This window comes from Zea mays, chromosome 6 (assembly GCF_902167145.1).
Source record: "Zea mays cultivar B73 chromosome 6, Zm-B73-REFERENCE-NAM-5.0, whole genome shotgun sequence".
Classification (NCBI taxonomy): Eukaryota; Viridiplantae; Streptophyta; class Magnoliopsida; order Poales; family Poaceae; genus Zea; species Zea mays.
In genome coordinates, this window is record NC_050101.1 from 100,771,022 (window position 1) to 100,785,101 (window position 14,080).

Below are 14,080 nucleotides of genomic sequence, written 5' to 3' on the forward strand. Positions count from 1 at the left end.
CCCCTAAAAAACTTACTAAACATATTGGTGTTGATGCTTCTTATACATGAGCACATGTTTAGGATGATGTCATTAATCTTCGGTATGTATCTTTAGAGCTTCAATTGGCTGATTTCTTCACCAAGGCACAGACCAGAGCTCAGCATCGGTTCTTTCTCTCCAAACTCAGTGTGGTTCATCCACCTTGAGTTTGAGAGGGGTGTTGATGTATATTTACACTTTCCTGTATATCCCCGTTGTGTAAGGGGTCTAGTGCATATTGACCCTCATGTATCTGTGTATATATACTGACCTTAGGGTCTTACATTGAATACAAGCCCTATTCATATCAGTTCACACCTACAAGGCAAGCGTACCCCCCTAATTTGCTCTAGCTTCGGCTTCGCCCTTGAACCCAAGTGAGTTGCTATATGTGTCCATATCTGCCCTCTTTGAAGCTGGATCTTGAATTTTTTTGAGCCCTCAGGTGTTGTTCTTGCATCAAGAGACAATATCTTAAGTTATGGATTGAGAAGATTGCAGACCGTCTGCCTAACTGGAAGGCTCGGCTTGCTGCTCAACCTGGGTGGGCGGACTGCGCTGGTGAAGTTTTTTCTATCAGCCATTCCGACCTATCTTCTTATTGCAATCAATGTCCCTCAGTGGGTTATTAAATCAATTGATAAAATTCGGAGAGGATTTCTTTGGAGAGGAAGAAAGGAGGTTAATGGTGGTAGCTGTCTTGTTCCATGGGAAGTTGTCACGAGGCCTCTGAAGTTTGGCGGGCTTGGAATCCCTAACCTTAAATTCAAAAGTTGGGCATTGCAGGCAAAATGGTTATGGTTGGAAAAGACGGATCTGAGCAGACCTTGGCATGGGCTGTCCCTCCCAGTGCAACGACAGGTTAGACAGTTTTTTGACTTGTCGGTTTTTACCATTTTAGGGAATGGGGCTACTACTCTCTTCTGGTCGGATAGATGGATTCATGGGAATACTATCTAGGACATTGCCCCTGAGGTGGTGGGTATGGTTGGCCGCAAGGCGTATTCTTCCAGAACGGTAGCACAGGCTCTGGATAATTGGCATTGAGTCAGTGACATTCGTGGCCCTCTTTCCTTGAGAGGGTTGCAGCAATATCGGTTGTTATGGGATACTTTGGGAGAAGTTTTGCTTTCTCAATATGCTGACAAACATGTTTGAATGCACTCTTCTTCTGGGATGTTCTCCTCGAAGTCTTGCTATAAGGCTTTTTTCATGGGATCCATTTCATTTGAGCCATGGAAACGTTTGTGGAAATCTTGGGCTCCCCCAAAATGCAAGTTCTTCCTCTGGTTGGCGATAAGGAATAAGTGTTGGACTGCTGATAGACTAAGAAGGAGAGGGATGCAACACCCGGTTGTTTGTGTTCTATGTGACCAAGAGCAGGAAACAGCGCAACATCTTTTGTGTACTTGCAGTTTTGCCAGGCAATTTTGGCATGCTATCCTTTTTCCCTTGAGTCTAGGGGCTCTCATTCCTGCTGTTGATGAAATCTCCTTTGCTGAATGGTGGAGGAAGGTGCTTAAGAAGGTGCACAAAAACAGAAAGAAAGGCTTCAACGGCCTCATTATTCTGGGGTCATGGTGCTTATGGCTGACTAGAAACAAAGTTGTTAGTGCTCCCGCTATGTGCTTCCCAGCCCCTACCCTCCCCTCCCTCCCTGGCGCCCCACCCTCACCACCCCACAGCCCCACGTCGGTGCCTACTCCAGGCCCGGCGGCCATTCCCTCCTCTCCCTTGGCGCCGGAGACTGCCTCTACCCCGTTGGCCGCTGGCCGTTCCAAGGCCCTTAGGTGGCGCGACGACAGAAGCCCAGCGTTCTCTCCCGTTGTTTCTCCGGGACTCCATCGACGTAGGCCATCATACAAGGAGGCTCTTCTTCTGCCCAGGGCTGCTCCCTGTCTAGGCCGGGAGGTCGACAATGGCGCTGGCTGGGTGAAGGTTGAAGGAAGACAAGCTCGTCGACGTCGTCTACGCCCTCTCAAGTCCCCTCCTCTTCTCCCCAGGGCCGTTCCATCCGACCTTAGGGGGAAGTGTTTTAACTGTCTTTCCTCCTCCCACCGAGCTGCTGTTTGTCGTCGGCTGGTGAGGTGCTTCTGTTGCCGGCTGCCTGGGCACCGTGCTTACGTGTGCCCGCGCCGACGATCAGGCGTACCCCAGCCACGACGAGGCCTGGTGTGGAGGCCTGTCTCCCAGTCTTCTGGGATGGCCGGCTCTGGGGATAATTCTGCTGGCGGAGTTGAGGTTGGTGGAGATGATGGCGATGGAAGATTGAAGAAGCGCACCCGCCGTGGTCAGAGGAGAAGATCCGGAAACCAGAGGGATAGCGAAGATCAGGAAGCAGCAGTCGAGGTGCCTGCCCAGCATTGTGCCGAACAAGGCCTTGATCATGCAACGGGTAGGCCCAAGCGGATCATCAAATACTCTAGGAGGATTCTCCAGGAAGAAGATAATCTTCGGCGGGCTCTGATCATCACTGTCATTGATCAGACGAATTCTGGCTGCGCCGCGGATGTGTCTGAGGCGCTCGCTGTGAGGTTTAACCTCGATGCGCAGACGCTCGACCTCCGTCGTGCTGCGCCGAATTCCTACGTCGTGTTCCTTCCCAATGAGGAGATTGCCTGCCGGGTCCTCAACGGCGGTATGCCTTTTGTCTCTCCCACTGTTCGCCTTCACATCAAAAGCTGGTCCAGACAAGCCATGGCCGTCGGCGGGAGAGCGTTGCCAGTACCAGTTGACATTGAGCTGCGAGGAATCCCTGCTCACCTCTGGGGGTTGGAAACAGCCTCGCAACTTCTTGATGAGCACTGCCTCATCCGTGATGTGCACCCAGCGTTCGCGGAAGGGGTCGATCTTTCAGTCTTCAAGTTGAGTGCATGGTGCGATGAGCCAGAGCTTGTGCCGGCGGAGTTGGATCTTCTTGCGGAGGAGCCGCAGTCGCGTGCCTTTGACTTTGGCCCCAGTCCTCGCACACTGGTATTCCCAATCTCCGTGCGAGTGTTCCGTTCAGACGGGATCCTGGACAGCAGCCCCTTGCCACCGCCGCCGCCTCCCTACTCCGGCGACGATCGCGAGCAAGACCATGACAAGCGGCGGAAGAATCCACATTCAAGTCCTACGGCGACTGTTCGCGGGCCTGTGCACGCGCGCCTCGAGCCTAGTGCCCGTGCCGGCTCCGCGCGCCTCGGGCCTTGTGTCCGCGCCGACTCTGCGCCTGATGGGACGGTCGCGCTCCCGGTCCCCTTGGGGGAAGAGTCTGCCGCTTCGAAATCTCTTCCTCTGGCGCGCGGCTCTGCGTCTGGAAGGGCATCTGCGACGGTTGAGTTCCCGGGCGCCTCGGAAGCAGAGGATATCGTGGGAACAGGGGTGGACGCTTCGGGCTCTCCAATTCCGACGTTTATCCCTTCGGTTTCTCCAGAGCCAGAGCCGGTGCCCATCCCTCCTGGGCCTGCCTCATTGATTGATCCTCCCCACGACGCCGCATTTCAAACGACGGTTATGGAGGAGTTGGGCGGTTACCACAGGATTGGACAGAACTCAGATAGTCTCTGTATTGTTCATTTAGATCGGGCCTCTGTGTCAAGCATGCAAGACCCGAGGGTCCCAATCGCCAATGTTGCGCAGGTCAGGGACCCCTGGCAAATTATCTAGTATAGTCTGCAAGTAAAACCACCTTGTTTGATGGTGTACTCTAGAAGAAGAGATGCCACACCGGTTCACTCCCAGGCAGTGTCCTCGGCAGCATCGCCCCCCTTGCAAGAATTTAGTCAGCACATTTCCAAGGCCATTAATGGTTTGTTGAGCCCACCGCCAGTCCCTAAACGCAGAAAGAAGACCCTTACAAGAAATTTCAAGCCTAGGAGATCCAGAAGGGTGGCCAAGTTTCCGCCTGAGTTAGGCTCTGAAGCAGCAGCCTCTGTTTGCAAGAAATTGGGACTCTGTGATGATCATGGCAATATCTCTCTGGAAGATGCTAGCAGATATGCTGCTCTATACAATTCACCCCTCTCCAGAGAGCACATCGCTGCCTTGGCAGCTCTGTTTGGATGGGATGCATCTGAGCTCGCGTAAGCTTGGATCGTTTGGTCTGGTCGTGTTTCCTTGTTCTCAATGGACTAGTGCAGCTTTCTAATTTGGAATGTAAGAGGATTGAATAGTAGGGCTAGGAAAGATAATGTCAAGACCTTAGTCCTGGACATCAAACCTTCAGTTATCTGTTTGCAAGAAACCAAAATGAGCAACATCTCCGATTTTGATATCCTTTCCATTCTTGGTGCTGGTTACAATAATTTTGTTTTCAGTCCAGCACAGGGGACAAGAGGGGGCATTTTAGTGGCTTGGAGAGATGGAGTTTTCACCCACAGCATTCATGTGATCAGGGAGTTCTCGGTCTCTATTCAACTGCAGGAGGCTTCAGGCCCACTATGGTGGTTCACAGGGGTTTACGGGCCACATCAAGATAATCTTAAACAGGCTTTTCTACAAGAGTTAAGTGAGGTCAGGGCAGGCTGTGATGGACCTTGGATCTTGGCAGGTGATTTTAATCAGATTTCCAGGTCTGAGGACAAGAACAACTCCTATATCAACAGGGCCCTGTTGGGAAGATTCAGAAGATGGATAGATGAATTGGAGCTGAAAGAAATTCCTTTGATAGGAAGAAGATACACCTGGTCTAACCAGAGACATGCCCCCACTCTTGTTAAATTAGATCATGTCTTCTGCACTTTGAGCTGGGAAGGGTTGTTCCCAGCTTCTACTTTATTCAGCAAGGCCTCAGAAGATTCTGATCATTGCCCTTTGATTTTAAAGCTGTGTGAAGAAGAAGGTACGGGGAAAAGGAGATTTCATTTCGAGAGTTTCTGGACCAAAATGCCAGGCTTTCGTGAGTTGGTGGCAGATTCCTGGAACCAGCCACTTCAAATTTGTGGTCATCTGGAGAGGATCTCTCTGAAGCTCAAGAGGCTAACCAGAGCCCTGCAGTCTTGGGGGCACAAAACAGTGGGCAACATTAAAATTCAACTGGGTTTAGCAAGAGAGATTTTACACAGGCTGGAAATGGCTCAAGACAGCAGGGTGTTATCCCCAGATGAGTTATGGCTGTTAAGAAAACTCAAGCAACAGTGCCTGGTCCTTGCTTCCCTGGAGAGAACTGTTGCAAGACTCAGATCTCGAGTTCAGTATCTGAAAGATGGAGATGCCAACACTTCCTTCTTCCATATGCAGGCCTGCTGCCGCAGGAAAAGAAATCATATATGTAGCTTACTGGATGGGAAGAGAGTGGTCACATCTCATGAGCAAAAACAGGAGGTGCTGCATGATTTTTACTCTAATCTGTTGGGGTGTGCCCTCCACCTTGGTAATTCACAAAAGTTTGGGCCTCTAAACACAACATATATTACTTTGATCCCCAAGAAGGCAGACCCCATATCTGCTGGTGATTACAGGCCCATCAGCCTCATTCACAGCTTTGCTAAGCTGTCCACAAAGGTCCTTGCCAATAGGCTTGCTCCTCTCCTCAACAAGTTGGTTGAGGCTAATCAGAGTGCTTTTATTAGGGGCAGATCTATTCATGACAATTATATGTTGGTCCAGCACTCAATTAAGTCCTTGCACAGGAGAAAAGTGGCCAGCCTTTTCTGAAACTGGACTTAACAAAGGCATTTGATTCTGTTTCCTGGGCATTCCTTCTTGAGGTTTTATCCTACCTTGGTTTTGGTAATAGGTGGAGGAATCTTATTTCTAATTTGCTGGCTACTTCCTCGACTCAAATATTATTAAATGGATTTCCTGGGGAGCTGATTAGACATCGCAGAGGTTTGAGGCAAGGGGATCCCCTCTCCCCAATGCTCTTTGTCCTGGTGATGGATGTGCTCAGCAGCCTTTTCAGAGTGCCAGAAGAAAAACAATTGTTGTCTAGTCTGGAAGGTGCCATTGTGAAGTCCAGATTATCTCTATATGCAGATGATGTAGTCTTGTTTGTCAAGCCCAGGGTGGAAGAGCTAAACTGTGTCAAACTCATTCTTGACTGTTTTGGAGAAGCTTCTGGCCTAGTAACTAATTTGCACAAGAGTTGTGCCATCCCAATAAGATGTGAGGATGATTTGCTGCAGGAAGGGTGTAACATTCTGCAGTGCACCCCTTCTTCCTTCCCTTGCACTTGGGGCTGCCTATCTCAGATAAGAAGCTTAGCAGGAATATTTTGATGACTTGGGTTGACAAGATTGCGGATAGGCTACCAAATTGGAAAGCTAGGCTCCTCAACCTTGCTGGTAGGACAGCCCTTGTGCGCTTTGTTCTCTTAGCCATCCCATTTTTTCTATTCCTTGCAATGAATGCCCCTAAGTGGGTGATTCACAAAATTGATAAAATCAGAAAAGGATTTGTGTGGAGAGGGAGAAAAGAGGTGAATGGAGGCAGCTGCCTTGTGGCCTGGGATTCAGTCACAAGACCTTTGAAGTATGGTGGGCTTGGGATCCCTAATTTACAACACATGTGTTGGGCCCTTCAAGCCAAATGGCTTTGGCTTCAAAAAACAGATCGGGACAGGCCTTGGCATGGCTTGTCCATCCCCATTCAGCAGCATGTTAAAGACCTTTTTGCAGCATCTCTGATTTCTCATGTGGGAAATGGCTCTAATACCTTGTTCTGGACAGATAAGTGGCTTAATGGATGCTCCATCAGAGATCTTGCTTCAGAAGTGGTGTCCAAGGTGGCTAAGCGAGCTCTTAGCTCTATGACAGTGGATCAGGCTCTTGAAAACAGGCAATGGATTGCACATATCAACCCCCCCTCCCATCCTTGATTGGAATTCAGCAATTTCTTTTCTTATGGGATACTTTAGGAGATGTGCAGCTTTCTCAGGAGGAAGACCGCCATGTTTGGAGACATGAGGCATCAGGGTTGTTCTCCTCTAAATCCTGCTACAAAGTCCTTTTATTAGGTTCTACTGTCTTTGAGCCTTGGAAGAGATTGTGGAAGACCTGGGCTCCTCCTAAATGCAAGTTTTTCCTTTGGTTGGCAATAAGGAACAAATGTTGGACAACTGACAGATTACAGTTGAGGGGAATGCCACACCCAGATGTTTGCCCAATGTGTGATCAAGCCCAAGAGACAATTCAGCACCTCCTTATTGCGTGCATTTTTGCCCGGCAATTTTGGCATACAATTCTTGCTGCTATTGGCTTGGGGCATCTCACTCCGACTGCTGATGAGGAGAACTTTGCAGACTGGTGGGGAAAGGTGAGCCTTAGGGTTATCAAGACCAGGAAAAAAGGACTTAACTCTCTGATCATCCTGGGGGCTTGGTGCCTATGGCTCCAGAGAAACAGAGCAGTGTTTCATGGGGAGTCTCCTTCCTTGCCCAGGATTTTTAGGTGTTTCTCAGATGAGTGTGTTTGCTGGGTTTTAGCAGGAGCTAAGGAGATCGGTAGTATGGGCTTAGTTGCTGCCCTGGGCGAGGTCGGGTCTAGTTTCAGTGCTACTATGTAATTCCCTTCGGGATAATGTGGGTCTTTGGATTTGCTCTGCAACATCTCCTCTTTTGTAATGTTTCCTTTCCTCTTTAATATATAAGATGCGCAGTTCTCCTGCGCGTTCTCAAAAAAAAAACAAAGCTGTTTTCGATGGTGTAAACCCTTCCCTGAGCTCTGTTAAAAGTTTGTTTTTGAATGAGTTAAGTTGCTGGGATAGGGCTGGGGCTAAGCAGCTAGCAGAGTTTTGGTCTTCCTGCTATTATGAGTAGGGTCTAGATTGTGGTCAAGTGTTCGGTTTGCCCTATGGGCATTGTATTTTGGTCCTCTTGGACCTTTTCCTCTCTTAATATAATGACGTGCAGTCCTCCTGAGCGTTCGAGAAAAAAAAGACAATATCTTCAGATTTACTAATAAAATATATTTTGTATTTTCCCCTTGTCCCTAGGCTAGTGAAGGTCGTAGTTTGTTCAGTGTGTCATCAGCACTCGATAATGCCGACAAAAATACATTTCAAGCAACAATTATGGGGGGGACAAAGTTATGCTCACGACACTTGCCTCAGGATATTATTTACTGTGTTGGTGGTGTCTCCGTATTTTTCCCACTCTTCACTCAATTTTTTGATGCTGCAAGTGATATTGAGAAATGTTGCCATACATCTGTTGTCAATGATAAATTGGTGGCTGAGGTCATTGAGCTAGTTGCTACTGTTCTGGATGGAAATGTGTCAAATCAGCAACAGATGTATCTTCTTTCTGGGTTATCTATTCTAGGCTTCTTGCTTCAATCAGCTACCCCACAGCTCTTAACCACCAAAACTCTTTCTGCACTGAAGTATATGTTTGACATTCTGAGGAACTGCAGTAATCTCTCTCTCCCTCCCTCCCCTCTCTCTTTTAGTTCGCATGCATGCAATAAGATGGACATTACTTATACTTTTCTGCATATCCAGGCATGTCAAAAGTCCTCCTCAAAGATGCTATCTCACAAATTTATTTGAATCCACAAATATGGGTATATGCAAGCTATGAAGTACAAAGAGATCTCTATATGTTTGTGATAAACTATTTTGAAACAGATGGAAGGCTTTTACCACTTCTATGTGGACTTCCTTGGGTTATTGATATTGTGTGCCGATATTACTGGGAAAAGGCAGATTCTAGGCATGTTGTTGCTTCCAAGCCTTTGTTTCATTCAGTTACCAAACAAGTTATTGGAGAGAGACCTGAGGTAGTTGAAATTCGCAAGCTTCGTCTTCTCCTCCTGAGTTTAGCAGAAATGAGCTTAAAGTAAGCACTTCCACATCCTACAAAGCCTTTTCCATTCCATAAGTAGTAACCTTTTGTTTTGATCCCATCTATAGAGTTTGGATATCTTTTAATATCAATTTTTTCACACATCACATTTTACATTTTCATATGTTTTCTTATCATTCTGTAGGCATTTTCTATTCTTAATATGACATATTGGTTCACAGGATAAAAGTTTCTCCTGATGACATAAGAGCGCTTGTAGCTTTTATTGAGAGGAGTCAAGACATAGCATGTATCAGCGATGTACTGGACATGATCATCCGTGCTCTTTCACAGGGAGAAGTTTTTTCATCATTTGTTGGGAACGTAAATTACCTTGGTGGTTGTTGCATTTTCATTAATCTTCTCAAGAGGTAATATATTCTTAATTTTCTCAACCTAAAGCTAATTTCTACTATGCTGTTTGAAACTAAGTTTCTTGATAATGTAAATTGTGAGCTGCTTGACAATCTGCAATACAACACATTAATTTCAAGTTGTTATTCTCTTTGCTATAATGAGTGTACTAGTGTTTATCCTAACCTCTAAGGAAAAGGGAAAATGCTGAAGTTGTAATGAACTTAGATCATTTCGTTGGTTGAATAGGCTCCTCTCCCATGCTAGGTGCTGGACACCTGACCAACTTACACGCTGAGGACTTAATTCATGCCAGCTGCCTCTTCCGAGACCAAGCCCTGAAGTCTATTTTTTTTTTCTTGAATGCACAGGAGAGCTGTGCATCATTATATTAAGAGAGGAAAAAGGTCGAAAGTGGACCACAGATTAAAAACCTTAAACATCAGGACTAGCCAATACCCTATTAATAGCAGCAGCAAGGCCAAGACTCGCTATATGCTTAGCACCAACCCTATCCCAGCAACTCAACTCATTTAAAAACAAACTTTTCCATTTAACTATCTATCCAACCAGAAGAGAGTATTATCACCATTTCTATCACAATGTACATAGACAACACAAAGAACTGCCTGACTTGACGCTGCACCGGGAGAAACAGCCTATGCCAAGGTCTGGACGGTTCTGTTTTTTCTAACCACAACCATTTCGCCTGTAATGCCCAACTTTTAAATTGCAAGTTAGGAACCCCAAGCCCTTCATAACTTAGAGGCCTTGTAATAATCTCCCAAGACACAAGACAATTTCCATCCGTTAGTGGATAAGGTTGCTGATCGTTTACCGGGATGGAAAGCGGCCTTAATGCATCCTGCGGGACGTGCAACCCTTGTCAAGGCAGTTCTCACAGCAGTGCCTGTTTACCATTTCATTGCCTTACAATGCTCCAAATGGGTGATTAAGGCAATTGACAAGATAAGGAGAGGCTTCCTATGGAAGAGAAGGAAAGATATTAAAGGGGGTCACTGTCTAATGAATTGGAACCAAGTTTGCAGACCCCTAGAGCTAGGTGGTTTGGCCATTCACAATCTGGAGTCTCTAGGTTGGGTGTTGGACATGAGGTGGCTTTGGTTGAAAAAAACTCAACATGATCGGCCTTGGTCTGGGTTAGATATTCAGGTGCATCCAAATGTTGCTGCTATGTTTGCAATCTCGGTGGTGACTTCGGTTGGGAATGGGGAAAGTACTCTTTTCTGGACGGACAAATGGCTGCACGGGGGCTCCGTGGACCAATTGGCTCCGGATCTCTCCCTGCTCATCCCAAAGAGGGTTTCAAAGAAAGGACAGTCAAGGATGCCTTGCTAAATAGCTAGTGGATCAAGGATATTAGAGGGGGTCTACATGTGCAAGCCTTTTTTTTGAACTACGCAGGAAAACTGTATGTCATTTCATTAAGGAAGAAAAAAGTTACAAATACAAGGAGGCGGTTAACATCCCCCAGGAACACTAGAGCACTTTACACAACAACTGAACACGACCTCAACGACCACACCCAGCCTAAGGAGCCTTCCTTTGAAAGACCTTCTTAAGGTTAGAAGCCCCAGCCAAGTCCCACATGTGGGATTCAACAGCCACTTGAGCAAAGATCACTTGAGGCTGAGGTTGAACTCCATCGAACACGCACACATTTCTATGCAAGCCTTGATTGAGTTTCTCTTGCTCTGGGATGTTTTGCTTGGCATTCAATCATGCCTGGGGTGCCAGAACACCATCTCTGGATACCGGCACCCTCAGGAATTTACTCCTCCAAATTAGCCTACAAAAGGTTTTTTGAAGGTTCTGTTGGGTTTGAACCCTGCCAGAGAATATGGAAATGTTGGGCACCACCAAGGTGTAAATTCTTTATCTGGCTTGCCACTCATAATAGGTGCTGGACGGCTGATCGTCTGGCACGATGAGGGCTTGACCATCCTGAGAGGTGTCCTCTTTGTGACCAGGAAGAGGAGATGATGCAACACCTTTTAGTGTCTTGTGTATTTGCTAGACAAATCTGGTGGCATGTCTTTTCCCCAATGGGCTAGCAAGTCTTGACTCCTATATCTCATGATCATGTTTTCCAGGACTGGTGGAGGAATGCAGAGCAGCAGGTGGATAAAAGTCAGCGCAAAGGCTTCAATTCTGCTGTCATCTTAGTCGCTTGGTGGCTGTGGAAACATCGGAACACTTGTGTCTTTGAGGGGCAGCCTTCGTGTGCCCAGCAGCTGTTGCGGTTCATCCGGGATGACACCGTTAATTGGTCTCTAGCAGGAGCTGCTGGGTTGGCAGGCATTTGGCCTGAGTAGTAGTAGTTGTAGGATAGTTCTTTCTTATGGCAGTTTTTATGTTTCTTTGTTTTCGTCCCCCGTAAGGAGGCTTGTATTGTGTTGATGACTGTTGGTCTATTTCGGACCGCTCTTCTTCTTAATATAATGGTGTGCAGCTCTCTTGCATGTTCGAGAAAAAAAACAAGACAATTTCCACCATTAACATCCTCCCTTTCCAAAGAAACACCCATCGAATTTTGTTAATCGATTTAACTACCTACAGTCGGGCCGCCACCCCCTTGGTGGCGCTCTGCGTCGTGATCTGGATGCAGTGTCAAGTGAGCAAGGATCGGGTCGTTGCTTCCTTAGTGACGCGCTACATCGGTGCCCGGGTGTAGTGACAATGTGCAAGGGTCTTCGCATCTGTCTCAACGGGTGCGAGGGGTAAGGAAGCTAGTTGAGCCGACTACGATCCATGTAGGTAGTTGGAACATAGGGTCCCTTTCAGGTAAGCTAAGAGAGTTAGTCAATGCAGTGAGTAGGAGGCGTGTTAATATCCTATGTGTACAGAAGACAAAATGGAAGGGGCAAAAAGCGAAGGAGGTGGAGAACACTGGTTCCAACTTTGGTACTCAGGAACAGTGGCAAACAAAAATGGAGTAGGTATCCTGATTGATAAGACCCTCAAGGATTGAGTGGTGGATGCCAAAAGGCAGGGAGATAGGATTATCCTAGTCAAACTAGTTTTGGAGGATGTAGTCTTGAACATTATAAGTGCGTATGCCCCTCAGGTTGGTCTCAGTGAGAGTGAGAAGAGGAAGTTCTGGGAAGACTTAGATGACAATGGTCAGAGGAGTACCCACCAATGAGAAGCTTTTCATAGGAGATCTTTTTTCCTCGAACGCGCAGGAGAACTGCGCATCATTATATTAAGAAGAAAAAAAGGGTCCAAAATAGACCCCAGTGCACGAATGCCCTCCTAAGGAGGTTTAAAACAAAGAAAAAGGAAACTATCCATGATTCTAGAAGAAACAATTACACCTCTACAACGAGCAGCTAAGAAACACGAGTGGTGGCTGCAAGAAAGGAGACCCTTAGCTCCCGCCATTTCCCACAACTGTTGTTACTCCCTTGCCTGACAGAGAGCTGCGGAAACACTAGGAGAGAATCCATCAAAGACAATTCTATTCCGGTGATTCCAAAGAATCCAGGCGCCCAAGGCAATAAGGGAATTGAGACCCCTCATAGCCATATATCCAGAACTTTTGTCAATCTTCTCCCACCATCCCATAAAAGACTCAGTACCAGGAATAGGAGCAAGACTATGCAATCTAAATTGGCGCATCAACAGGAACCAAAATTCCCTCGCGAAAACACAAGAAACCAGACTGTGATCCGAAGTTTCTGAATCCTAATCACATAAAGGACACCTCTCTAGGTGGTCCAGTCCTCTCTTTGCCAACCTATCAGCTGTCCAGCACCTATTTAGCGCCCTCAGCCAAAGGAAGAAGTGGCATTTGGAGGGGGCCCAAGTTTTCCAAACTCTTTCATAGTGACCGAAATGGACAGACCCAGTGAACATCCCTTCATATGCAGCCTTGGCAGAATAAGCCTCATTTGCAGCAATACTAAATATATGTTTATCTTACACAGGGGTGGTCTCATTAAAGTTCCTGGAAAGAATGGCCAAGATGGCTCGCGCCTCCTCGGGTCCTGCGCGCGACCCTTCGTCTCCCGCGCGCGACCCCTCCACTGCCCACAGCACCGCGCCTCCCAACAGTCCGGTTGCCTACCACCCAACTCCGGCCGCCGTACACTCCATAAACGGCGGCGCCGCAGCCCCCCTCCGCCCGAAATCGTCAACCTCCGCCGCCCAGGCACGTTCGGTTGGCCGCCATCCCGCTCCGGCCACCATCCACACCATATACGACGCCGCCACTGCTTCTCTCCGCCAGGTCGCCTCACCATCTGCCCCTTCCTCCCCTTTCCCGGAATCGTCAACCTCTGCCACCCAGGGGCGGTCCAAGTTCCAGAGATGGAATGAGAGTGCGGCAGGTTCCCCAGACGACGGTCTACAACCACGTTCTTGGGCTGGCCGGCCTCTGTTCCGTGATACTCTGCTTCACCCGCGGGTTCCTCTTGTTCCAGCACTGACTGCTTCGTCTCCAAGGGAGCCCTCCCCACTTGAGACCGGGACGTTGAACCCTCATCACGAGCATCAACATCGCTGGTTTCGTGGGTTGGAGAGTGCGCCGGAGACAACACTTGGTGGTTGGACCAGAGTTGAATCAAGGAAGGCGAAGAAGCGTCGCCTTCGTGCACTGCGGGCACGTCGCCCGGTGCCAAATGACTTGAAAGGTCGCTGTTTCAATTGCTTCGCGGATAATCACCTCGCTGCTTTCTGCCACCTTGAGCCAAGGTGTTTTCGTTGCAAGACAGTTGGTCATCGCTCCTACTACTGCCCCGGGCCTGTGAAAGCTGACAGGAAGGTTCCTGTACATCGACGACTGTTGAGAGGAACGGTTTGGAACAGACTTTCGACAGTTGAGCCAACGATCGCTGATCGTGTTCCGCAGTATCAGTTGCCTCGGGTCCCGGTCTGGAAGAGACTCCAGCCTTTTGTGCCCCTTTCATGCAAGAAGGT

General features: G+C 47.9%; 1 protein-coding gene across 5 annotated transcripts in view; it reads left to right on the forward strand.

Moving 5' to 3' along the window:
* Positions 1–14,080, forward strand: part of LOC103629638 (BEACH domain-containing protein B) — a 93,810-nt gene that overhangs the window by 56,119 nt on the left and 23,611 nt on the right. For 4 of the 5 annotated variants that reach the window (XM_020539319.2, XM_020539321.3, XM_035960023.1 and 1 more), the window contains exons 19-21: positions 7,936–8,353; positions 8,443–8,779; positions 8,968–9,156. In XM_020539319.2, the coding sequence (XP_020394908.1) occupies positions 7,936–8,353; positions 8,443–8,779; positions 8,968–9,156 (944 nt within the window). The remainder of the gene's footprint in view (positions 1–7,935; positions 8,354–8,442; positions 8,780–8,967; positions 9,157–14,080) is intronic. The other variant, XM_020539320.2, reaches the window with a different exon arrangement.